Source organism: Crinia signifera, chromosome 12, assembly GCF_055691185.1.
Source record: "Crinia signifera chromosome 12, ASM5569118v1, whole genome shotgun sequence".
NCBI lineage: Eukaryota > Metazoa > Chordata > Amphibia > Anura > Myobatrachidae > Crinia > Crinia signifera.
The window spans coordinates 70,977,191-71,004,548 of NC_139228.1; the positions used below are offsets into that span (position 1 = coordinate 70,977,191).

A 27,358-nucleotide genomic window follows, 5' to 3' on the forward strand; every position below is an offset into this window, starting at 1 on the left:
CCATCCCTAGGGTAAGCTGGGCGGTGGGCAAACTTAACATAAAAAAACCCCCATACAAATGACTGGGCAGCCACTGATTGGCTAAGAGCTCTCAGCCAATCACTGGCTTCCCATTCATTTGAATATTTGGGTTTTTATTTTATTTGCAGCTTGGCTCCCGGGTCCCCATGCCTGGTTCTCCGCGAAGTCGGCCTAATGTATGGGGGGGCCTTTAGTCCAGCACGTTTGCTCTCTCATGGTCCTCATCTGCCCCTCCCCCCTTTCCTGCCCCCCCACCCGCACAGGCACCACATAAAACTCCATACACCCAGCAGCCCGCAGCCAACGCTGCCCATTACCTGCATCCAAGCCTCTACTCTGGACTGCAGTGTCTGGCAACCTCCACGCTCTGCAGCACACGCTGAAAGCAGAGCTCAGTCCACAGTAGGAAAATGGGACTTGTGGGGCCCCGTCAAGGGAGAGAAGATCAGACCAGTCGACCACCAATCATCAGCTGCTGCAGATGCTCCATGCCTCCTCCCACAGAAAAGTGCGCACGGCACCGCGGCGGGGCTTTAAGTTGGGATGGCCATCGGTGCAGTTGTCATCGATGTTTACCATCAATGGCGATTCTGCACCCAGCCATCGATAGTCAGAAACTATGTGATGGATAACCATTGATAGTTTTAGCTATCGATAGTTATCCATCACCTTTGACTGAATGACCAGAGGACCAATCAAAATGTGGGGCGGGGTGTCAGGGGGAGGGGCCATGCTCCGTGTCCCAGCACCTTGAAGAAAAAAAAAAACATTTCTACTATGCCATCGATGTAGGGAAATCATCTGGTTCTCCCCCATTGATGGCAAAAGTATTCAACATTGGCCATAAACCATTGATGATTTTGAATCATCGATAGTCGATGGCCCTCCCTATTATGTGGCCACCTGCTGCTTGCCAACATTATTATGCAGGAGCAGCGTATCTGGGTGCAGCGGAGCGGCGGGCGGGCCCTACAGACCTCTATAGCAGCCACATCCCCTGCACTCACGGTAGATACGCTACTGGTGGAACCCTCAGCTTGGCTCATGTACTGTAATTTAGGATGAGCAGCTTCTCAGAGAATGCTAGGTAGATGTCTATAACTCTTACTCTATGTGAGTGAGTGAGTGAGTGAGTGACATTAGATGTGGGCTAGCTTTTTACAAACATATGGAAGCATCTAGTGAAGAGTTTCTGGGTAAACATGACTGTCATACAAAGAACTATAATGTAGCACATTTACATTTTCAGTTCTAAAGAATCAATATATTTAAAATGTATTACTATTTAAGAAGTCGTAGCTTTCATTATAACATCACCACAGCGACCCCTGCCCAAACCCGTCCCCTAACTCAGCTTGGTATTATATGTTTATCATACACTATGATCCCCATGTATCTTTTTGATGGGTGTGGTATAGGGGTCCGACAGTCGGGATCCCGACTGGCCGGAACCAGACAGCATGGCGAGCGCAACAAAGCCCCTTGCGGCCTTGCTGCGCTTGCCACGCTGCGGGCACGGTGGGTCGCTACGCTCGCCACCTATTCTATTCTCGTCTTGATAAAGTTCCAGCCTGACTAAGGAACGAAAAGCGTTGACGCAATTCATTCACCTGAGACGGTGATCCCATCAACTAACACCAACTTTCCTCCTGCCTCCCTGTACAAGCGTGAGCCTTCTCCAGCAGCCGGCAATTAGCCGCCCCACGCTGCCCGACTGCATACAAGCACTGCCGCGCACTAGGACAGGTGCACACCACGACCTCGCTGAAGCGCGGCTTTCATCTCTCCTGAAGCCGCCGGATATCAGCGTTTGCATCCTGTCCCTCTCCCCAAGCCACATCAAGGGGATTGAACTCTTCGCGGCACATCGCAACCAGGTACCTGACAGGCACCCAGCTTTCTTCCTGCTGAAGCGCGGCATCTCCATACTCTGAGCCGCCGGACATCAGCAGCTGCACCCAGTCCCTCTCCCCAGATTACATCAAGGGGACGGAGACCTCTGCAGTGGGACCTTCTTCCACCGGGTTAAATTCATTCCAGATTACTGCAAGGTGCTTCTATACATTCTAGCTGAAGTGCAGCTCTCCGTCCATCTGAGCTGCCGGACATCAGCTAGTGTACACCACCTCCCTCTCCCCGCAATTACATCCAGGGGATTGAGGTCTACCATACGGGTGAGCATACCATCTAAACTGTGACTATATCTATTATAAAGTTACCAACTAGCTTTCTAAGCTACATCACTTCGCTTAAACTGGAACTTTGTTACATTATCTGATTACCCATATTTAACCTCTATCAATTGGCAGGAGAACATTAATCTTCTCAGTAAAGAAATTACTACTGATAATATATCAAAGCCATCATTAATTAATTGATTGGGATCCCATTCTTTTTATTTTAAAATTGTCTTGTTTTGTATATGCTGTGTATTTATTTGCATGTTTTATATATTTTTTTACTCGTGATAAATATTTCCTAAAAGCAACAGTGTGTCCATAATTCATTCCTCTTCAGACAGCCAATGTGTTACAGTTACTAAAATCATTTAAACAGCAGCGCACTTTACTCCAACCCTCTTGTGTTTAGTCTATTCTATTCTCCCTCTATGGGGGTCCTGGACCCCTATGAGGGAAAATAGCCAACGGCCGTCGGGAACCCGGCTGTCGGTGTTTTGACAGTCGGGATCCCGAGGTCGTGTGAATGCCTGTCGGGATCCTGACTGTCGGGACCCTGTCTGGCACCCCTTTTTGATATTTGCACATGTTAAAATTAACACCCAGGCTGTACCAACTTTTTGTCTCCCACTATCACCATTTGTCTCTGACTCACCAGATGTCAAATCATATTTACCCACCACTGTCCAAGTGGGCACCCACTTCCTAGTGAAGTTGGTAGAATGGGGAGAAGCTAATTTGCAGTCCAGAGTCCACTGTCATTGCATCCGCCTTTATACAAATCTGCACCAATTCCCATATGCTTAATGATGCAATTAGATTGGCCCCACCTCCCACCTACTTCTCTCCAAGAGATGTCCCTGAGTATGTATTACATTGACCCCTGCTTAGGGATGGCCATCAGTGCAGTCGCCATCGATGGTTGCTATTGATGACGATACTGCAACCAGCCATATTGTTTTACATACGTATGTATTACATTGACCCCTGCTTAGGGATGGCCATCAGTGCAGTCGCCATCGATGGTTGCTATTGATGGCGATACTGCAACCAGCCATAAATAGTTATAAACTATGTGACAGATGACCATCGATACTTTAACCTATCGATGAACATCCATTTTCTTTGCCTGACCAATCAGAATGTGGGGGAAGGGCTTTATGGGTGTCAGGTGCTCCGTGTTCCTCTGGAAAGAAAAAAAATGCCATCTGGTTCTCCCCCATGAACATTTTTTTTTTTTTTAGACAACATCTCCCAACAGGCGGTATTTCATGTCCTACCATCCTCTATGGCATGGAGGGAGAATACAAGTGTGCAGAGCGTACCGAGGCACCGAGCCCGAAGCATGGCGAGCGTAGCATGGAGATCTGGCTGGTTGGAACAAAAACCTGGTAATGGATGAGTGACAGTTTGTCAGTTTTCCAGCATTTCCAGGCAAATGGTCAACTGTCATTTGCTCTCATCCATAACCATGTTTTTGTTCCAACCAGCCAGATCTGAAGATAAATCTGCGTGTGTATGGCCACCTTAAGATCCTAGATCCGATCCGAAGCGCTGTCCCATGCGCATCAGATTGGTGTATATTAATCCTATCTACTTTTCTGTCAGCTGTTTCTATCCCATTCCCTTCCTTATAGGGCTCCTTCTATATTTTCCCCACTATATTATATACTATATACCACAATAACTGTTTGAATTGCCTAGATGACATCAGTAGCTCATTTGCATAAACAACACATCACAATCAGCTTGTGATGTCACGAAGCAGGGAGAACCCTTGACTACAACTGCCAGGACTCATTTGCTATCTGGGATAGAACCAGGAAGCATCATTCACATAGTGCTGGAAACAGACTGTGACTATCAGATTGATTTCTGCAATCAGAACCACCGCAGATCACAAACCAAAGACAGATTTGCTTGCAGGTGCCATAAAGATCAGAACAGTGATTAGGAATGTGGAATTGCTTGCCAGTTCCGGGCTGCCGCAAGGCGAGCCGCCCCAATATAGACTCATCAAGTGGGGCCCAGTGCACTGCTAACCAGACTGGAAGATCCGCTGAGAGACGTTCACTCATCTCGCGCTTTAGTACATTTTTGGCTATACGAAGACATCCCAAAATTGTACCTATCAATGTTAACAGTGAGAGACTGCAGGATCCCGACTATAGTGTTTTCTTACCAACCGAAACACAGGTCTCACCCAAGAAGCCTGCATCTAATGACTATGACCCTGATAAAGATCAGCGTGAGGACTCGCCGCCAAAATGCAAGATGGTGGAGGCATCCACCAGTGACCTGCTGACATGTCTTGCGGAGTTCATCTGTCGCAGGTGTAAGCAGCATGTATTACCAGCAAACATTGCTGAATGGCTGACCGCGCTAGACAAGTCTCTCATTGGACCCTGGCAGGAAGGCCGCTTCATCACTCCGGCCAACATAGTGTTTCTCTATATGCTATGCCGTGACGTCATTTCAGCTAAACTGGACAGTGTGCAGGAACTAAAGGCATCGCTGTCAACATGTCTCTACATATCCTATGCATACGTGGGCAGTGAGACCGCCTGCCCAATTACGCCTTTCCTACTCGGAAGCTCAATAGACGCCTTTTGGAGCCGTTGCATGCCTGTTATCAACCGAATGAGTCCAAACATGCTCCGCATCCATGCTGACCCCCATTATTTCGCCCAGGTCTTTTTGGATCTTATAGCTGAGGGTGGACAGCAGGATATAAAATCAACTGTTGCCATGAATTAAAGCAACAGCTCTGGCTTGGGAACCATAAAGAGACCCAAATACAGGCTTGGGAACCTGAGACAAAGAGACCCACATACAGGCTTGGGAACCTGAGGCAAAGAGACCCACATACAGGCTTGGGAACCTGAGGCAAAGAGACCCACATACAGGCTTGGGAACCGAAGACAAAGAGACCCACATACAGGCTTGGGAACCTGAGACCAAAGAGACCCACATACAGGCTTGGGAACCTGAGACAAAGAGACCCATCCCATCCCACTCCCCCTTCCCCTCCCCCCCCACCCGTGGCTGTTATTGCATGGCTATCGGGCGTGGCCCCTTGGCGATGGGGTTACCAGTTCTTTAAGAATTGGTAGTGGCACAGCCACCATGGACCAACGCAATATTCATTGTTTGTTGTTACGTTAGAACAGTCTAAGGGGGTATTCAATCCGACGGGGAAAATAGCGGCGGGTGCCAATTCAATGCTGTCTTTCCCGACAGACATCTCAGCAAAAGGAGCACGACTTCAAAAGCAGTCGACGCTTGTTTTGACGAGACCGGATGTGGATTGTCGAGCTCACGGACAGATCTCGATGATCCACGGCCGTTTCTCGTGGCGCTCGGCAGGAGGGACATTGAATCCGGCCTGCTGATTACCAGTCGAGCAGGCCGAGAACGGGACAGGGTCACAGCTGTCAGAACGCCCCGACAGTCGTGACCCGGGATTGAATATCCCCCTGTAGACAATATCAATATTATATACAATCTGATATAATGTTTTTTTTTAATCCTTGCATGACACTGGATATTATTATTCTGTATTCAAGCATGTACTTATGTTTTTAGTGCATAATACAGTTTCTAGGAAGCAAACACCAATTCTCAGCAGATACATTTATACAAGTTGCCCAACATATTTTTTTCTTACGATTGATTCTATTGGTGTATGCAGGGCCATTAAGAGCCCCTAAGTGGGCTCAGTTCCCAAAAAGCATAGCCAGGACTCAGAGGCCTGACCATGCGCTCATATATATGAAAATATTAAGCAACTGCCACGGCCCCCCATCTAGCATCTCCAACTGGCCCACCCCCACCTTCTCAGCACCCTGGTGGTCACAACCAGGCTGAACCATGGGGCCCCTGTTTCTGGGAAAACATCCTCCCTACAAACCCCTCCCCCCATCCCATAGAAACATAGAATGTGATGGCAAATAAGAACCACTTGGCCCATCTAGTCTGCCCCTTTTTAAGCATGTTACCGCAAACCATATTTGATCCTTATTTCTTTGTAAGGATATCAATATGCCTGTCCCAAGCATGTTTACATTGCACTACTGTATTTGCCTCTACCACCTCTGATGGGAGGCTATTCCATTTATCTACTACTCTTTCTGTGAAGTAATTCTTCCTCACATTTCCCCTGAATCTTCCTCACTCTAGTTTCTGTCCATCTGGTTCTCCCCCATCGATGGCAAAAATATTCGACATTTTGAATCATCGATGGTCAATGGCCATCCCTATTTTCTCCCTCATGGAGAGGGTCAGGTAGGAAAGTGGGATGCTAACCTGGGTAAGAAGAGGAAGGACCGAGGACAGATACAGGTGATCCATACCACGCATTGGGGCAGATTTATTAAGCTTGGTGAAGAGATATAGAGGGAAATTTACTAAGATGTGAAATACACCTCACAGGTCATGTTGCTATGGGTAACCATTCAGAAGCTACTTCTTATTTATTTACCACCCTCTAGAATATAGTAGACAGGATGTGATTGGTTGCCCATAGCAACATGACCTGTGAAGTGTATTTCACATCTTAGTAAATTTCACCCAAAGTGTCTGGTTTTTATCACCGGACAATCAGCTCCTACCTGTGAAGTTACAGGCTTGGTTAGAAAAATGACAGTTAGGAGCTGATTGGCTGGTGATAAAAAACAGACACTTTCTCACTTAACCAAGCTTAATAAATCTACCCCATTGTGCCATATCTGCAACTTTATACCATCTCCTCCATTATGACAAAAACACAGGACATTATAAGAGACTTTGGGGGAAATTTACTAAGATGTGTGTTCTACTTCACATGTGATGTTGCTATAGGCAACCAATCAGATCCTGTCTACTATCTTCTAGGGTGCTCAATACTTTTTGTACTTAGGATTCATCACATTGCATCGCATTGCATGCACAACGGATGCACATGCAATGCAATGCAATGTGATCCGTGCTAGTACAGCACGCCAACAAAGCAGCGTGTATGGACAGCCATACAGGCTGGAAAGAACATGATATACACAATAACAGGTGCATGCAAAGAAACAGATTATACAGTACAGAGACTACAGGAGTAATCAGGTATGACCAGCAATAGCACTAGAAACTAGCAGTATAACCAGCACAGAGCTTAGGACAGACTGGGTAATATAGGGAGCAACTCTCAATGAAAATAACCATGAAGAACAAGCCCCCTAATCACAGCAGCTGGACAGCCAAGCGCACAGTGCTAATGGCCTGATTATGACAGGTGAGACTGCACATACAGAAGTCAGGCTGCAGTAACACAGACCAGGCAGAGGAGGCTCATAACAATAAAACAGTGGTTCTCAAACTCGGTCCTCTGGACTCAACACAGTTCACGTTTTCCAGATCATCCGGCAGGTGCACAGGTGCATTCATTGCACGTGCTGTGATCATATCAGCCAGATTCGCAATGCGATAATTGCTTACTGTACATTGCATGAATTTAACAATTATCACATGCAGGCGCAAAGCTTGCGAGCACAATAAGTAGGTCAATAAGTTTACACCAATTGGTCGACAGGTCATAAGTCGACACAGTAAAAAGGTTGACATGGCTTAGGTCGACTGGGTTAACATATTGACACAAGCAATATGTCGACATGAAAAAGGTTGACATACGTTTTTCACATTTTTTGGTGTCCATGTTGTCTTACATCGACATGGACACTGTATAAGTGTACTGCGTGGCTTGCTACATTCAGCACACTATTATATTCTCCCTCTATGTCCACGTGGATAGTTAAAAAACTCATGTTGACCTTTTATGTCAACATTTCCCATGTCAACCTAATGTATCTGTTGACCCTTGACCCTGTCAACCTATGCCATGTTGTCCTTTTTCCTGTGTCCATCTATGGCCTGTCGACCAACAGTGGTCGACCAATTGACTGTCAACCTAATTAGTGTCAATCTGTTGACAGCATCCCACAGAGAAAGCTGTGCAAAAACCAAGATTTGCAGTGAGCCCTGTGATAATAACGGCAGCTGAATCTGGCGTTATTATGACAGGGCTCACTGTGGTGGTTTTTTTTTTTTTTACATTTTATTTAAGTAAATTTGGCCAGATCACATTTCCCATTATTTATAAGTATTGAAAATGCAATCTGATTACGAAAGAAAAAAGGAGGATTTCAATTGACATAAGAGAGCATTTCTGCGACAGATTTATATGCTGCACAGGTGATTTATTGAGCTGTCTATGGTGGATTTGCCCATGTGCAGCTAGTTTGGACTGGCCTATTTAAGAACAAAGGTGTCAGTATAGATAGTTACAAGTGTATCACGACTGTGACATTTACGAGACACATTGGGTCTGATTCGGACCTGCTTAATGGGCTGAGAGTTTTCAGAGCTTAGCGAGCAGGCAAATGCCACCCGCCAAGTTCCCACCCCCTGCCCCTGTGCACAGCTTTGAACGCAGGGGGGAAATCACTCATCATTGAATGATTTTTTCCCCCTGCTCGCAGCGCCCTGGGGAGAAGGAGGCTGCTGATGACGTCTGCATCCCTCCCTCTCAACGGACAAGGAACACCAACGTTTTCTGGGGCACTCCCAGAAAACACTGAGCTACTGCCCCCAAACACCCACAGGGTGTCATTCACCTCGTGAGCAGCCAGCAAAAGCTAGCCACCACCTACCTACATCTATACTGACAGTTTACTCCAGTTCCCAATCTCTGCAACCTTTGTGGATGTGTAATAAGCATATTCTTCTGTTCTATAGTTCCACCTTCTAAGTCAGGAACATCCTTCCAGACAGTGGCGGATGCTACCTATGGGATGCAGAACTGGAGCCCCCCCCCCAGTAAAATTGGCCACCCTGCTCACCTTTAGTGAAGCCAAATGCAGTCCATGAGACTACTGGCTTCACTGTGACTGGCAGTGACTTCCCATCGGAAGTCAACCACAGTAAGTCAGTCCCATTATGAGATGTTCCCTCCATCTGGGACTGCCAGTCTAGGCTGCAATAGGTAGAGAGCTGGCTTCCTGTAGGAAGCCACTCCCTGCCATACCATGCAGCTCTAGCTGGCTTCTATCGGCTGCGCTCGCCACGCATCGGGCTCGGTGGCTTGCTGCGCTCGCCACACTATATAAAATCGACTCCATGCGTAGTTGGATACTGGGGGTATGAAATCACCCATGGCTGACTATACAAAGAAAAATTGGGTCTTTTCAATGAAAAATTGCATCAAATTGCATCAAATTGCATCGCATGCCTTAAGTAGTGGCATGCAATGAAAAAATCAGGCGCCCAGACACAAGTACCAAATATTTTGGTACTCTTTACCTAGAGCGGCGCCCATCGCGACCATCGCGACCATCGTATGCACTAAAAAACGGGTGCGATGCGATGCCCGCGATGGCCGCGATTTCCCATAGGGATCAATGTTAAAAGTCAGATTGGACGCGATTTTAGTGTTCAATGCCTCAATGCCCGCGATTTTTCCATAGGAAACAATGTTAAATGGGCCACAGAGCCCTAATAGTCCCCCTGAAGTCTTAAATGGCCCCCACAATTTTTAACGCCACCCCACGATCAACGTGAACCCGAAGCGTGGCGAGCGCAGCGAGCCCGCGAGGGGCGGCGGTACGCGTCCTCCGACCTTTTCATACCCCCACTATCCACGTCGGCGTGGAGTTGAGAATAGCATAGTGTGGCGAGCGCAGCGAGCCACCGAGCCCGAAGCGTGGCGAGCGCATCGAGCCCCGCGAGGGGACGCGGATACCTTCACAGGTAAACGCGTCCCTTCGCGGGCTTCACAGGTATCCGCGTCCCCTCGCGGGGCTCGCTGCGCTCGCCACGCTTCGGGCTCGGTGGCTCGCTGCGCTCGCCACACTATTCTATTCTCAACTCCACGCCGACGTGGATAGTGGGGGTATGAAAAGGTCGGAGGACGCGTACCGCCGCCCCTCGCGGGCTCGCTGCGCTCGCCACGCTTCGGGTTCACGTTGATCGTGGGGTGGCATTAAAAATTGTGGGGGCCATTTAAGACTTCAGGGGGACTATTAGGGCTCTGTGGCCCATTTAACATTGTTTCCTATGTAAAAATCGCGGCCATTGAGGCATTTAACACTAAAATCGCGTCCAATCTGACTTTTAACATTGATCCCTATGGGAAAATCGCGGGCATCGCGGCCATCGCGTCGCACCCGTTTTTTTATGTGCATACAATGACCGCGATGCCCGCGATTTTTTACCCCCGACGCCCGCGATGCTAATCGCGGGCGCCGTTCTAGGTAAAGAGTACCAATATTTTTTTAGAAAGCGCTGTCTTGCCAAAATAATTTAAATGATTTCAATCATTAAACATACATTGTTTATTTCCTATCTATCCTCCTAAACAATAATAACAAAAATGATATATAAAAAACATAATTACATACAATATACATTGTGTGCAGTGCATTATTGGGAGTTGACTAAGTCCCATGAGACTTTGCACAAGAGATCAGAGGCTGAGAGGCTTGTGCTGAGCTCTGCTTGGTGGAGCTAATCATAAGCTTCTCAGGCCTATGGAGGACAGCAGCAGCAGCCTCATCATGGGAGGGTTTGTAATTAGAGGCAGAGCTGAGCCTGTCAGGGTTCCTACAGAGTAAGGTACACAGGCCTTTTATTTTTCATGTGGTATTTTATATATATATATATATATATATATATATGTGTGTGTGTGTGTTTATATTAAACCCCCCCCCCCTCAGCGTTACCTATTGACTAAGTTTATACTGCATTTACTCTGTCTAAATTGACCACGGGCCCCCCGAAGGCTTAATCTGGCCCTGATATTATATCCATTTTACTGAAACCATTTATTGGTCTTAATATTGACTTTTATGTTATACAAATTGCTTTATTTGAGAACTGAATATTCGCAAAATCCTTAAAAACCTACTAAGAAAAATGCTATTTATTTCCTACTGAGCTTCTGTATTTTTTTCTCAAAATTGTCTTTTTTCGGAACAGAAACAAGGTAAGAATTAAATCCGCATAAGTGTTGTATCCAAGGAGATAGTACTAAGAAAAAAATAAGAAATTTTTCATTCCGCTCTGATATCTAAGCATGAGCTAGTATGTACTGTATGTGGGCAGCAGCCTGAGGTCTCTCTAGTGAGACTCAAACACCATTACTTATTGAGCACTTGTTCTCTTTGATCTCGCTGGGTCACAAAGGGTATTCTCCCAAACCATAAGAAATACATCTCCGCATACCGCAGTTTTCTACAGACTGCTAAAAAAGAGAATTCCTTATAGAGTCCACATTGCAAAATCTACAGAGATTGGGCACATCTGTTGACCGACATTTCTCATCCATTTAGAGTCGGCAAAAAATATTATCTTGAAGAATCCCGTCATTATTTCTGACACGTTAACACACACTGTGGCTTGCAAATAAATTGGGGTAAAGTTTTTTTTCCTGTGTGTTTATTAAACAAATGATTTAATTATTATTTCCGTTCTGTGTTATTAATAATTTATATGACCAGCCTTAGCCACAATAACTTGTTTTACATGAGTTTTCTGTATTTTAAGAGAGATAAATGTCCAGCCAATGAGCTCCTTACTGACTTTTTAAACACATCCTGTAACATGGCAGTTAGCAGGTGATTGGCTGGGCGTTTATCTCTCTTTATCACCCTTGCATTTATCTCTTGTTAAGGCTTAATACATCTGCCCCATTGCACTTTATTACATATAACCTTTAGCATCAGGTGGATACTGATGGATTCTTCAAGAGCAAGATTCTCGAGCAGTCCAACCTGTGGCTATCCAGCTGTTATGAAACTACAAGTCCCAGCATGCCTTTCTATAGTTGTTCTATTAGGGGATGCTAAAACTGTGGCAAGACATGCTGGGAGATCCACAGTAATAGAATCGCGGTGTGATGGCAGCACATCATGCAGCGGGTATGCACACATCTCCGTCTGGCTTCATTACACTAGATGGGCAGCGGGTTTATCAGAGTTTGAATGGGGCATTATGCTCGTTGCCAGGGGCTACATGCTCATTGCCAAGGGTTACATGCTCATTGTCAGCGGTTACATGCTCATTACCAGGGGTTTCATGCTTGCTGCCATGGGCTACATGCTCATTATCACGGGTGACATGCTCATTGCTAGGGGGTTACAGGAAATTGCCAGGAGTGACATGCTCATTGCCAAGGGTTACATGCTCGTTGTCAGTGGTTACATGCTCATTGCCAGGGGTTTGTTGCTCATTGCTAGAGGGGCTACAAGCTCTTTGCTAGGGGTTTCATGCTTGTTGCAATGGGCTACATGCTCATTACCAGAGGTGACATGCTCATTGCCAGGGGTTACAGGCTCGTTGCCAGGGGTGACATGTTCATTGCCAGGGGTTTCTTGCTTGTTGCCAAGGGTTACATGCTTGTTGTCAGTGTTGTCAGTCGGTTCTGCCCCCAGAGCCCTGTCCATTCCCACTGGTCTTACACCCCTTCTAACTGCCCAAAATCTCTGGACTTTGGGAACACATACAGCTTTTAATCTTGCTAGTTCCCCAAAATTGTGTATAATTGGTGTAAGATCCATGAGTACCATGTAAGCCACACTTGTTTTCCCTCCTGGAATGGCCAGGAGGCCAAGTGGCCAAGTCTCCGGCATGCTCCCCAAAGCCCTGCACCCCCGAGCCACTGAAACAAATTCCGGGAATTTGCTAGCCCCGCGGACCCCCAAATCACAGAGTATGTGTGGATTGGGGGTGGGGCTTTGTGACGTCAGCCTTGTTCCCGCCCTTTGACGTGCAGCATTGGGTCTCCTCTCCGGGCTTATCCAGCAGAGGCCACTTTGAAAGTCGGTAAGTATGAGTACTGTAAAGCAGATTTGCACTCAGTTCTGAATCACCCCTTGTATGACGACTGTTTCAACCAGGAAATTTCAGGAATAGATCTTATCTCAAGTTACAGGAGAGATGCCGCCATCTGAACAATGACTTACATTAGGCAAATTTATTTTTCAGTTACGTTCCAGGTGTGACTGGGAAAACAAGAACCTAGAACCCATCGTATTTCTCAGCCTGTAGGAATTCTCAGAGTGCAGGATCTCGTAATGAATACACAGGGTCTGACGCATGGAATCAGTAAGTTGAGCCGACAGTCGCAATGTCATCAATCACACTGTCGGCAGCGCAATGTCGGGCACAGTATGCCAGCATAGTAGAAATGTTACTTAAAGCATTGTACTGTGTAGGCATTTTAATTTAAACTCGATGACCTCTTGCTGGTCGGGTTACAATGTTACTGTAGCTTAATTAACCACCTCCCTGATACAGAAATGAATCCACGTCCATTTACAGAGCCTATATTGAGTGGTTTTGCGCTGTGCAGGCTCCGGAACCGCATAATTTTTTAATAAACATTTTATTGCACTTTTCATGAATGAATAAGAAACAGACTGAGCAGCCCCAGGGGATGTGTTATGCAATCGCAGAGCTCAATCACTGCTCTGACATAGAGATGAACATCCTGAAAGGAGTCACTTTTTCTACACCCAAAATATGGGTCTTATGCAAAGCTTGGTCCTGCTGCCACACTTTGTCTGCACACATGGGGCCTAATTCAGAATGGATCGCCAATCAGCGACATCGCAATTCAGCTGATTATAGAACGGTCACATGGTGCAGGCGTGGCCCCAATTAGCAACAAAATTACAGATCGCTATGTAGTCACAGTTCGATTGACAGGAAGCTGGCAATTCTGGGTGGAAACCTGCCGTTTTCTGGGGGTGTTTAAAAAAAGACCTCAGGTGTGCCCAGATGTTTTTGGGGAGGGTCTATGATGTCAGCAGGGGCGGATCCAGGAAAAAATTCCTCTGTTCCTAGACTTTCCTCTCAATTGATAATTGCAGTCACCTGTGTTGGACTAGTTAAGCGATGATAACGGTGTTCCAGCACAGGTGAAGGCAATCCTAAATTAAGGAAGGAGTCCAGAAGCAGAGCATTTTGTACCTAATGGAATGGAACATGTTGGAGGGTACGTGAATGCCGTTGTGTGAGCAAGTTTCTTGAAAATGATGTATGGCCTAATAAAATATGGTTGTGGCCTCCAAAGGGAATGCTGTACCCAGTGGCACATGTAGAAATGATTTCTTAGTTTTACTAAAAGCGCGCACCAAAAGTGGGCATGGCCACATGCTGCGAGGGGGTGTGGTCATATAAAACTAGAGGAGTGGCTAGATGACAATAGGGGCATGGTCACATTATGCCACACCGTAATGAATCTTACACATTATGCCACAAACCATAATGCCCATTACACATCATACCACACGCCATTATGCCCCTTACACATTATAGTACATGCCATAATGCTTATTACACATTATAGCACACGCCGTAATGCTAATTACACATTATGTCCCACACCGTAATGCCCATTACACATTTTGCCCCACACCATAATGCCAACTTCACATTATGTCCGACACCGTAATGCCCACTTCATATATCTACCACACACCGTTTTGCCCATTACTTATTATAACACATGCCATAATGCGCATTTTACATTATGGACCTTATTCAAGTCCATTGGCTGGCCCCGCATACAGGGGAGCGATGTTTGGTGACTGCGCATAAGCATTTATGCGCATGTGCAGCCGCTTGGCGTGAGCAAGAATGGCAAATTGCTTATCCTCCATCCCGTTCACACCTAGCAGTGCGAGCGGGGGCGTGGGGTGGTGGGAACTCAACCGGCAAGGGGGGGCGGCGTTCATGCAGGTGGAAGGCGGTGTTTAAACCACAGCAAAACTGCAAATGTCAAAGCTTTACATGTGAACCTGAATAACCTCCCATGTCACACACCTATTACATATTATGTCACATAAGTGCAACTTACCTACATGCTAGTTGCCAGGAGCTACCTGCTCGATGCCATGAGTTTCATGCTTGTTGGCACAGGGGGTTTCATGCTAGTTGCCGAGGGAGCTCCTAGCAGCAAGGGATAGCTGTGTGTGTAGAGCCGCAGTTGGGGGTTCCCATTGCAGCGATGTGGTGCCTGTTTACCCTGGCTGGGGATCCAGCACTACGAGGCAGCACAGCGCAAGCATGCAGTCAGCGTGTGAGCTGGATATCGAGGACGAGTCCCATCCTCTGGCGGCATATGCACTAATACATATCACTGCGGCGGTGTGGCGAGGGGCGGCGATGTATTCTAATACATCCCGCCCCATAAGTGATAAATAAAACCTGTGGGTTTAAACTGTCCATCATAAAGAATGTTATTTGTACACACTGCATCCATTACTGCTATCAGCCACCTACAGCAGAATACGATATAGCTACACGCTCGGCCATGCCAGACGCTTGGCTTAGGTTTATATCATGTCAGAGCAGACAAACAGCCCAGGTCTAAACCAACATCAGTGTAACCATGTGCTACAAGACTCAATGGCTTTATGGGATTACAGTTATTTCAATGTGCTGAGTTATTGGTTTCTCTGCAGATAAGAGAACCCACAGATAGCATAGTATGCCCAGTGGCTGCATTATTATGAAACCATAAAGAAACTGACGACACGGCCATACATCTGAACAAAGCATCACATATAGGGAAACTTATGGTCTTACGTAACAAGAAGAGATTGATCTACAGATGGCGCACTGCTCGTTCTTGCAGAGGCCGTCACCAAGTGGTGCACGCACATGCCCTGTGGAGACGGAGCTCCCTGCTGCTGTCCACCACCTCCATCGCCATTTCCCACTGCTCCCCCGACACCCCCCCTAATCCTGAAGAGGAGACGGGCAGGGTCCCGCCACCTAGCCGCCAAGAGACTGGGACGCGCACGCCCGTGAGACGCACACGAGTCTGATGGAGTCCGTCTCCGCCGGCTCTCGCCAGTGGGGATGTTCTGGCGAGAGCTGAGCAAGAATGAGAGGGGCTCCATCTGTACATACGACATTATACAAACTAACATCCCCTCCATATAAAGGGTCCATATTACAGAATGTAGACGGAATACAGTAAAATTACCTTTGCTTTAGAAAATATAAAGACTGTCTGTATTTATTTTGTGCTGTATTCAATGGTATGGGTCATTGTGTCGACCCAATTTAGGTAGACATGCATTGGGTTGGCCATTGAAGGTCAACAGGGCTGAAATAGGTCAACATGGATGAGGTCGATAGTGTTGGAAGGTCAACACAAGCATTAGGCCAACAATGGCAAGGTCGACAGTCAAATGGTCGACATGAGTTTTTCACGTTTTTGTCCAAATTGTCGACATAGTTGACATGGGCATTATCTACGTGTACCGCAAACCCTCACATGCTTCGGGTAGGATGCCTGGCTGCGCTCGGCACTCTATTATATTCTCCCACCACACCGTAGTGGATGGTAAGGCATGAAATACCACAAAGACTGGGCTGCCGAATGCAACTCACGAGCATGCACATTCCGGGCATGCGCACGCACACGCCCAGCATGCATGCGCTGTTCATTGCGGCGTGCAGGAGAGAGGGGAATAGTCGCATGTGATGCCCCCTCTCTCCTAGACCCGTTCGGTGCACAGAGAGCCACCGAACCCGCCGTGAGTCTATATGCACCGATCGGGAGGCAAAGTTTCCACCTTTCAGTGACAAATCGGCCCACCTGCCCATTGACCCCTCTGGCTTTTGCCATAAGTGCCAGATGGCTAGTTCGGGTCTATCGGCTCAAAAAAGCGTAAAAAACTAATGTTAACCTTCCCATTGTCAATCTAAGCCTTTTTGACCTTCAGTTGTCAACTCAATGCATGTCAACCTAAATAGTAACCGTTTCCCATTTTCAAATGTTTAAGCTGCTCACTCTGCAGAACTGACAGCCTAAAGTTTGCCAGATGACCTGGCACTACAAGTACCATCAGGGATGGCAGTGAATCGGGTGATTCTGATGGGCATGAACCGCTGGAGATTTCCAGGCTGCCTGTATCTTGCAGGAAAGCACTTCCTGTATGGAGTTTGTACGGAGCTGTCCACAAGGTCGGTGCTGAAACCTGGTACGAATACACAGGGGTGAATGTACTAACGTGTGACTTTTTTAAAAGTGAGATCTGTTGTCCATAGCAACCAATCACTACTACTTTTTATTTATCTACCTCCTGCTAGAGGATAATAGCTAATATCTGATTGGCACACCCGTATTTGTGGGTGTCACCTGGCCATAAACTGGGCGTGTCCGGGGAAACGCAGGCGTGCCCAGGTACTTGCAGGCAGGGTGTGACGTCAGCTCCAGCCCCGATCAGCCTGTTTCTATCGCACCGGCTGAGTATGTCCTGGGATAGGCACAGACTGCGCGCACTGGTGAGTGACCTGCGAATGGATTCGCAGTTAGCCACCAATCGGCATGATTTTCACAAGCCATACGCAGACTTGCACAGGGCAGGTTTTTAAAGATAGTCCCGGGGAGGCAACTGTCCGATCGCAGGGCTCTGCAATTTTACAGAGCAGCGATCAGGTCTGAATTACCCCCCAAAAAATGCTGATCGCTGAAAATAGATTGTATTCCTAGACTCCATACTTGCCTGTTACAGAATAACACGCATGCTTGTGAGAGGATTCGTTAAGGGGGGTGTTTGCTCGGGCGGTGGGCTTCTGTTCGCTAGGCTGCGAAAGGGTCTGAATGATGCCCAAAGTTTAGTAAGAGGACACACATTTAGCTAATTGGAGCCTTCTCCCCTCTCGCTCCAGTTTCTACTCTCTACAAATTCAGCTTCCGCCCCAACTTTCTACTGAGACAGCACTCACATAAGTGATCGATGAGCTGCTGCATATACTGCACAGAATACAACGGTTGTTTAACGTAACACATTTTGGTTCTGATTCTGAGTTGCCCGTTGAATGTAGCTGAGTGACGCAGAAGTGATATTTTGTAGGGCTAATGTGGAGATCTTTTCAAGTGGAAAGTCATTCCCCTCATTGGTTTCATGCCAGCTGCAGCGGTACCAGGACAATGGGCCTTATTCTAGTTCACTCTTTCTGGACAAAACCATGTGCACTGCAGGTGGGGCAGATGTAAAATGTGCAGAGAGAATTCGATTTGGGTGAGTTATTTTGTTTCTGTGCAGGGAAAATACTGGCTGCTTTATTTTTACACTGCAATATACAGATGGAGCTGGCCTTATCTATCCCCGGAGCTCACCAGATCCCATGCGCTGGCGGCGCCAGGGATAGAGACTGGGATGCGCGTACAGCGCACGCGCGTCCCAGAATTGCGGCGGCTGGGCAGCGTCTCCCAGCCCGTCTCCGCTTCGGGGAGATGCTGCCCAGTTCGGGGGGGGGCGGCGAGAGGGACCGGTGAAGACGGCAGGGGAGGCATTGGGGACCCCCGCCGAGCTCCGTTGCCACGGGGCGCGCGTGCACCCCCTGGTGGGAGCCGACTGCCGGCGTGGATGGCAGTAGAAACGCCATCCACAGCAAGGACAAGGCCGGCTCCATCTGTAGATCTCACTTTGAAGTAAAACCCCACCCAAATCTATTTCTCTTTGCACATGTTACATCTGCCCCACCTGCAGTGCACATGGTTTTGTCCATCTAAGAAGGATTTTGTCGGAAAGAGTTAACTAGAATAAGGCCCAATGTACAATGTCCAGGTCAACAATTCGTAGGTTGATATCAAAAGGTCAACATGCACCAGTGACTAGGTCATAATGCCTAACTTTTCAGCCCAAAAAAAAGGGACAAAAGCCTGCGCCTTTACCCGAAATGAGGGTCTATTTCCTGGGAGAGAGGGTCAGGGGGCAAGGCCAGCTGCTCATAGTGCGCTGACCATGTGTTGTAAATGGGGGCGTTGTCTCGTGGGAAGTGCCATGATCATAGACCACACCCCCAACTATAAGGCCATGCCCCCTCATTTCCAGCGTGTGCATATGTCCCACCGATACAGATTGAAAGGTTGAGAGTTATGCAGGTGGGGCTGCAGCATAGTCCAAAACTCAAATAGGGGAGCCATACCAACTGCCAACGGAAATATCACTGCCTGGGACTCACTGGCAGTGGGTGTGGCTCCCCTATTTGAGTGTTGGACAGTGGTGCAGCCCTTCCTCTGGAGCCACCACTGACAGGCAAGTCCAGGACATAGCATTTTGTGCCTAAAGGGACGGGTCACATTGATGGGTGTGCAATAGGCTCTTGAATATATTCATCCCCAGGCACGCATGGCCCTTAATCCGGGCCTTGATTTGCCACTGCGTTATAGCGGTCATCGGTAGTGGGAAAGAGCAAAGTGTTATGTGAAGGGGGTTGGGAAAGAGCGCACTCATTGCCCCCCCTGGATCCACCACTATTGAGGCAATGGTCACATGATAGGGTGCAGTAATTAGTGTATTCGTTCCTTTCAGATCATGAATCCCCAGACAGTAAGTGTTACTCTCTCTCTGTCTCTTTCTCTCTCTTGCGAGCAGATTTTGTTGGCAGCCAAATGGTTTATTCATATCAGTGCGGAAAGGATGTGACAACAAGTCCATATTTTACCTGCAGATCGCTGATTGTTAACTCGGTTTCCATGGTAACAGAGTTGCAGGGCGATCTCAGAGTTTGCATGCAAGGTACAGGAATGATGTGTTACATAACCAATGTACCTGTTACATTCACACACTTTCATCTAAGCAGTGTACACCTTGAACAGGATCACTCTGGGTTCCGAGCTATTCATTTTCCCTCTGCCCATTATTCATGTGGTATCATAAATAATTCCATGCTCAGCTCATAGACGCCTTATATATCCATTTCGATAAATATTTTCTGGAGTCTCTATTGTTTTCCATATGGCTCTTAACTAACACTAACGCAGACATACCCTTATCCTAACACTAAATGCAGCCTATCCCTAATCAGAACACTAGTCGCAGCCTACCCCTTAACCTTACTTCAGCCTATCCCTAATCAGAACACTAATCGCAGCCTACCCCTGACCCTTACTGCAGCCTATCCCTAATCAGAACACTAACCGCAGCCTACCCCTGACCCTTACTGCAGCCTATCCCTAATCAGAACACTAACCACAGCCTATCCCTGACCCTTACTGCAGCCTATCCCCAATCAGAACACTAACCGCAGCCTACCCCTGGACCTTACTTCAGCCTATCCCTAATTAGAACACTAACCGCAGCCTACCCCTGGACCTTACTTCAGCCTATCCCTAATCAGAACACTAACAGCAGCCTACCCCTGACCCTTACTTCAGCCTATCCCTAATCAGAACACTAACCGCAGCCTATCCCTGACCCTTACTGCAGCCTATCCCTAATCAGAACACTAACCGCAGCCTACCCCTGACCCTTACTTCAGCCCATCCCTAATCAGAACACTAACCGCAGCCTACCCCTGGACCTTACTTCAGCCTATCCCTAATCAGAACACAAACCGCAGCCTACCCCTGACCCTTACTTCAGCCAATCCCTAATCAGAACACTAATCGCAGCCTACCCCTGACCCTTACTGCAGCCTATCCCTAATCAGAACACTAACCGCAGCCTATCCCTGACCCTTACTGCAGCCTATCCCTAATCAGAACACTAACCGCAGCCTACCCCTGGACCTTACTTCAGCCTATCCATAATCTGAACACTAACTGCAGCCTACCCCTGACCCTTACTTCAGCCTATCCCTAATCAGAACACTAACCACAGCCTACCCCTGACCCTTAATGCAGCCTATCCCTAATCAGAACACTAATCGCAGCCTACCCCTGACCCTTACTGCAGCCTATCCCTAATCAGAACACTAATCGCAGCCTACCCCTGACCCTTACTTAAGCCAATCCCTAATCAGAACACTAGTCGCAGCCTACCCCTGACCCTTACTGCAGCCTATCCCTAATCAGAACACTAACTGCAGCCTACCCCTGACCCTTACTGCAACCTATCCCTAATCAGAACACTAACCACAGCCTACCCCTGGACCTTACTTCAGCCAATCCCTAATTAGAACACTAACCGCAGCCTACCCCTGGACCTTACTTCAGCCTATCCCTAATCAGAACACTAACCACAGCCTATCCCTGACCCTTACTGCAGCCTATCCCTAATCAGAACACTAACCGCAGCCTACCCCTGACCCTTACTTCATCCCATCCCTAATCAGAACACTAACCGCAGCCTACCCCTGGACCTTACTTCAGCCTATCCCTAATCAGAACACAAACCGCAGCCTACCCCTGACCCTTACTTCAGCCAATCCCTAATCAGAACACTAATCGCAGCCTACCCCTGACCCTTACTGCAGCCTATCCCTAATCAGAACACTAACCGCAGCCTATCCCTGACCCTTACTGCAGCCTATCCCTAATCAGAACACTAACCGCAGCCTACCCCTGGACCTTACTTCAGCCTATCCATAATCAGAACACTAACCGCAGCCTACCCCTGACCCTTACTTCAGCCTATCCCTAATCAGAACACTAACCACAGCCTACCCCTGACCCTTAATGCAGCCTATCCCTAATCAGAACACTAATCGCAGCCTACCCCTGACCCTTACTGCAGCCTATCCCTAATCAGAACACTAATCGCAGCCTACCCCTGACCCTTACTTCAGCCCATCCCTAATTCAGAACACTGAACGCAGTCTACTCCTGACCCTTACTGCAGCCTATCCCTAATCAGAACACTAACCACAGCCTATCCCTGACCCTTACTGCAGCCTATCCCTAATCAGAACACTAACCGCAGCCTACCCCTGACCCTTACTGCAGCCCATCCATCCGTAATCAGAACACTAACCGCAGTCTACCCCTGACCCTTACTTCAGCCTATCCCTAATCAGAACACTAACCGCAGCCTACCCCTGACCCTTACTGCAGCCTATCCCTAATCAGAACACTAACCGCAGCCTACCTCTGACCCTTACTGAAGCCTATCCCTAATCAGAACATTAACCGCAACCTACCCCTGACCCTTACTTCAGCCCATCCCTAATCAGAACCCTAATCACAGCCTACCCCTGACCCTTACTGCAGCCTATCCCTAATCAGGACACTAACCACAGCCTACCCTGACCCTTACTGCAGCCAATCCCTAATCAGGACACTAACCACAGCCTACCCCTGACCCTTACTGCAGCCCATCCCTAATCAGGACACTAACCACAGCCTACCCCTGACCCTTACTGCAGCCCATCCCTAATCAGGACACTAACCACAGCCTACCCCTGACCCTTACTGCAGCCTATCCCTAATCAGAACACTAACCGCAACCTACCCCTGACCCTTACTTCAGCCCATCCCTAATCAGAACCCTAATCACAGCCTACCCCTGACCCTTACTGCAGCCTATCCCTAATCAGGACACTAACCACAGCCTACCCCTTATCCTACCCCTAATTGTAGTCTACAGTATCTCTCCTCCTAACCCTAACTGCAGTTTATCCCTAGTCTTATCCAGGACTGCAGTCTACCGCCACATGATGAACTACGAGCAGCTGAAGCTACGGCTCAGGGATTGGTGTGACCTGACACAAAGGCGCAGAGTTTTACCGTGTCGGGGGTTTTCTGCCAGTGACCCCTCCAAGCGGGATTTGGGTTTTTGCGGTCCCTTGCTCAGGTTCCCCTTTAGAGCTGGTGTATACTGCGTAAAACAGGATATAGAGAGTTCGTGGTCATCTAGCCGGGACGAGATCAAAACAGGCAAAGTAGGAACCGAAGGATAAGGCAATAGGAAGTCCAAAGTCAGGTCGGGTCATACACGAGGAAGCGCGGTTTGCAGTACACTGGGATTAGGCAGGGGAACAATCTGACGGAACAATCTGACGGAACACATGGCAGCATTGTGAATGTTGACATTTAACACGTCGGCACCCTGTAAGGTGATATGGTATTTATGTTAAACATGTAGAACATGTTAAGTATTATGCTGAAACATTGTGAATCATGGCTATATATATATATATATATATATATATATATATATATATATATATATATATATATACACCACACTTGATATTCCCTAATCCCAATTCATTCAATTGGATTGTCCCCCTTTATAAAAAATGGAATAGTAATTCTCCAATAATATCAGAAGTAATAAGGAACCCAAAATATTTTTCAAGGGTAAGAATAGTATAGTTACCCAGACTGCATCTGGATTCTGTTCAGTAGGATGATGCTGTCGGTCTTCTGACACCCCGTCCGTAAGTCAAACATACTGAGGCCCTTATTCTGGTTCATTTGCAATATTGTTCTTCCGCAGAGCCGGCAATATTGTTATCAGTGCCACAAACCGTATCGTGTGTACCCAGCTGCACACTGCGCCTAACAGTCATCTTTCAAACACAGCCAGTAACATGGCAGTTAGAAGCAGGTACTTTGCTCGGTGAGCAGCGAATTTGGCCCTGGTGCGCACATTCACTCATGTGCATACCCCCGGAGCGAGCGCAACCGGCGCATTTTACACTGGCGGTCATTGGGATCCTCCTAGCATTTTATGGACATGCCCACAAAAATGGTGGTCGCGCCCATGCAATTGCTTGGCAGACACATGCGAATGCGGGCGTGCCCCCTGCTTGCTTGGGGCACGCGGATGATGTCACATGACCACAGCGCCCACCACCCCCAAATTCATCAGGTACTGTCCATGAGAAAAGTATAGGCTGACTTTTCTTTACCAACGGAGGAGAAACCATTCAAATTCAGATGGGATGTTGCTATGGGCAACCACTCAGATCTATTTATCCATGTAAAATAAAACTCCCATCTTAGTAAATTTCCCGCCAGCTCTCTTCCAAACGTTGATAAATCTCCCCCCAGAGCGATTCGATTGTATTTTAAAACGCTACATGTTTAACCATTACAATCACAATTAAGATACCGATTGCTGTTAAAAACTATATTACTGTATTTATTGCCATTTTAAACCAGGTTAAATCTCATTTTTAGCCAGCAATAAGATTATACCAAGATGCTGTTCAATGATGCGGATCAATAGCATCTAACTGGCATTATTAAAGCATAAAACAAATTGATTTTATTTTCACCATTGTGTTGAACCTGCTTCTAAAGGATTCTGTTTTCCTTTTCATACATCAATATCATTGCAAATACATTAAACAGGTTCCAACCGGAGTTGAATTTAAGCAAATGTTGCAATCAGTTGACAATGGGGTAAATTGGGAATTCTATTGACGATGGGATGTTTCCCCTAGCAACCCATCAGATTCTGTCAAATAACTTCTAGAAGGTGCTAAATAAGAATTAGAATCTGATGGGTTGCTAGGGGAAACATCCCATCGTCAATAGAATTCCCACATTTACCCCTTAATGCCCCTACCCCTGTCCGCATCCCCGCTGAATTCCCTGTGCCTAATGAGCGTACACATGGGATTACGACCCTGTAGCGAGGACCAAAACGACGATCGCCACCAACTTCCAAACACAGACTGCATCTGCTCGGAACTTCCCTTGTCAGTAGCGATGCTCGTTCATTCCGTCCCTAAGGAGCTTTTGTTTCCATAGGAACGCAGTTAACCATCACATCACTTTGGAAATGAAACTCCGTTCAGCGCCGGCTTCACAATATTCTGCCACACAACACAAATCCATGCCAGGGCTTTCGCTCTGGAATAGCTTGCTACAGAGGAACATCTAAACAATGCATCTGTCCCCTCCCGTCGCCTGGTGACCCCCTCCCCACTTTTGGATGACTGCTCATCTGCCTACAGTGCGATGAAGTTGGCGGGCGAAGAGTTAATCATGGATGGTAATGCTGCCACTTAACCAAAGGGGCTTACTCTACCCAAACTGTGTGAGCGAGAGACACTGTGCTTGGTCAGAGCTGACCGGTAATCTGGTGAGAACAGTCAGCCTGGATGATACTGGTCCCCATACCAGTCACTTGCACACTCCCATCCAACGCTGGCAAGATACTGGGAGGATGATATCAGCTGAGGTCTATCTGGAGAAGACTCTGTAGATCCATCTTCCACCCCAAACAATAAACATGGACCTCTCCTTCATGGCAGCCCAGGTAAGCTGTGTAGAAAGTGCCGTGGTTGTATCTTCTGCCTGCATTTCTGTGTAACCTACTTAGCAAGTGTTTATCATCCTTGGTGTAAATGATATATGGTGGCAACAGATTATTGCTCTGGTTACATACAGCAGCCAAATAATGTAGTTGAACAAACCCAACTAGTCCTTTAAATAATTAGGTTAAGATGGTGCTTAATGAAGTCATCTCTTGTGATTGCTACAATTCTGAATGAACCACTTGTGCATCCTGCGTGATTACAATCCCAAGTGTTGGGGATAGTGGATTATTTGCAGGCGCCTCTCGGTGACTCGCTGCCTTATATTGTTGGATCCATGCTGTAAAGCATCGCACTGGAAATGAGAACTGGTTACCAGAAGGTCAGTCTAGAAGCCGCCTTCACCTTCATGGTTCCTGTTGTTACATCTGGTTAAATGCTTCAACGAGCTCATTTAGGGCCAGATGTATCAAGCTTCAAACTGTGATCAAATGGAGAGTGATACACAACCAGCCAATTGGCTTGTAACTAGGGAAGCCAATCCCAGGGCATTTTTTCAATCCCGGGATTCGGGATTGAAAAATGCCCAATCCCGGGATTCCCGGGATTGGCTTCCTATTCAAAATCCCGCCCCGGCCGCCCGTATATTTACTTACAATTGCGGTGCGGCCGGGCCGGTGGGCGATGGAGCTGGGCATGGAGGAGGATGCAGCCTGGGTGGGTGACTGGCTGGTTCGTCGGGCGATGCTTCGGGGTCCAGTAAGAGGCCAGTGCAGGCAGCCTGGGTGGGTGGGTGGGCGGTATCATCAAGGCGGCTGGAGGTCAGCGTGGTGCGCACGGATGAGGCGGCTGTTTGTGTGGCCTGCGCAGCGTGACCTCTGACGCCGTCACGCTGCGCAGAGCCGCGCTGCCCGGGACGGGAGAAGCCGGGCAGCGTCTGAGCACTAGCTCAGACGCTGCCCGGCATTAGACTGCGCATGCGCAGTCTAATCCCGAAATCCCGGGATTGGAAACTCCAATCCCGGGATTGAAATCCCGGCGTTTTAGGGGCCAAATCCCGGGATCCCGCCGATCCCGATCCCGGGATTGGCCACCCTACTTGTAACTGCCAGGGTAATGGCAGTTAGGAGCTGGTTGGCTGGTATATCTGGATCATAAAATAAGTACATTTAATGGTTGTTTATCAATGTGGTAGCATCAATGTCCTGGAATCTCTAGAGACATAGGAAGGCAGACTGTGGGTGAGATGTACTAAGCTTTGGAGAGAGATAAAGTATCAGCCAATCAGCTCCTAACTGCTGTGTTGTAGGCTGTGATCGAAAAATTACAGGAGCTGATTGGTTGGTACTTTATCCAATGTATCACTCCCCAAGGCTTAGTACATCTGGCAATCGGGGAGAGTGATAAAATGGAAAGAGATGAAGTGCCTGTTAGTGAGATAAAGGGTATATTTAGTAAGCTTTGTAGAGAGGTATAGTGGAGAAAGGTAAAGTACCAGCCAGCCAGCTCCTAACTGTCACATTCCAAGCTGTGCTTGAAAATGGCAGTTAGAAGCTGGTTGTTTGGAACTTTATCTCCATGCACTTTATCTCTCATCATGTACATAGTGGCCCTGGTTGTTAGGGCTACAGTAAGTTAACAGTCAATAGGTGGAAACACTTTGACCCAGAGGCAGAAGTTCGACATGCATTCGGTAGACATTGATAAAAATGTTGACGCATGCTAAATGTCGACATACCAGTGGTCGACATGGTTTTTTCACCATTTTTTTCTTTCAAAGAACTTGTTCGTACTTTACGATCCCGGTCAAGTACTGTTGAGAACGGTACAGTGTGCTGAGCGAAGCAAAGCAAAAAAAACGTGAAAAACTCATGTCAAACTTTTCCAGAGTCAACCATTTTATTGTCTACCTATTGCTTGTGTCAACCTCTTGACCGTCGACCATTCGTTGTAGACCTAATCACTGTCAACCTAGACACCGTGGACCTAATTATTAACACCTGTCCGTAGGGGTAAATTTACTAGGATGGGAGTTCTATTGAGGATGCGATGTTGCCCAGAGCAACCAGACTCTATCTTTTATCTTCTAGAATCTAGAAGATGCAAAATAAAAGTAGAATCTGATTGGTTGCCATAGGAAACATCCCATTGCCAATAGAACTCCCATCTTAGTACATTTC

General features: G+C 47.4%; 1 protein-coding gene across 1 annotated transcript in view; it reads left to right on the forward strand.

The window, feature by feature from the left end:
- The first annotated feature begins 24,672 nt into the window (after positions 1-24,672).
- Positions 24,673-27,358, forward strand: part of C12H14orf132 (chromosome 12 C14orf132 homolog) — a 65,759-nt gene continuing 63,073 nt past the window's right edge. The window contains exon 1 of the mRNA XM_083167086.1: positions 24,673-25,180. Within this exon, the coding sequence (XP_083023212.1) occupies positions 25,154-25,180 (27 nt within the window). The 5' untranslated portion in view covers positions 24,673-25,153. The remainder of the gene's footprint in view (positions 25,181-27,358) is intronic.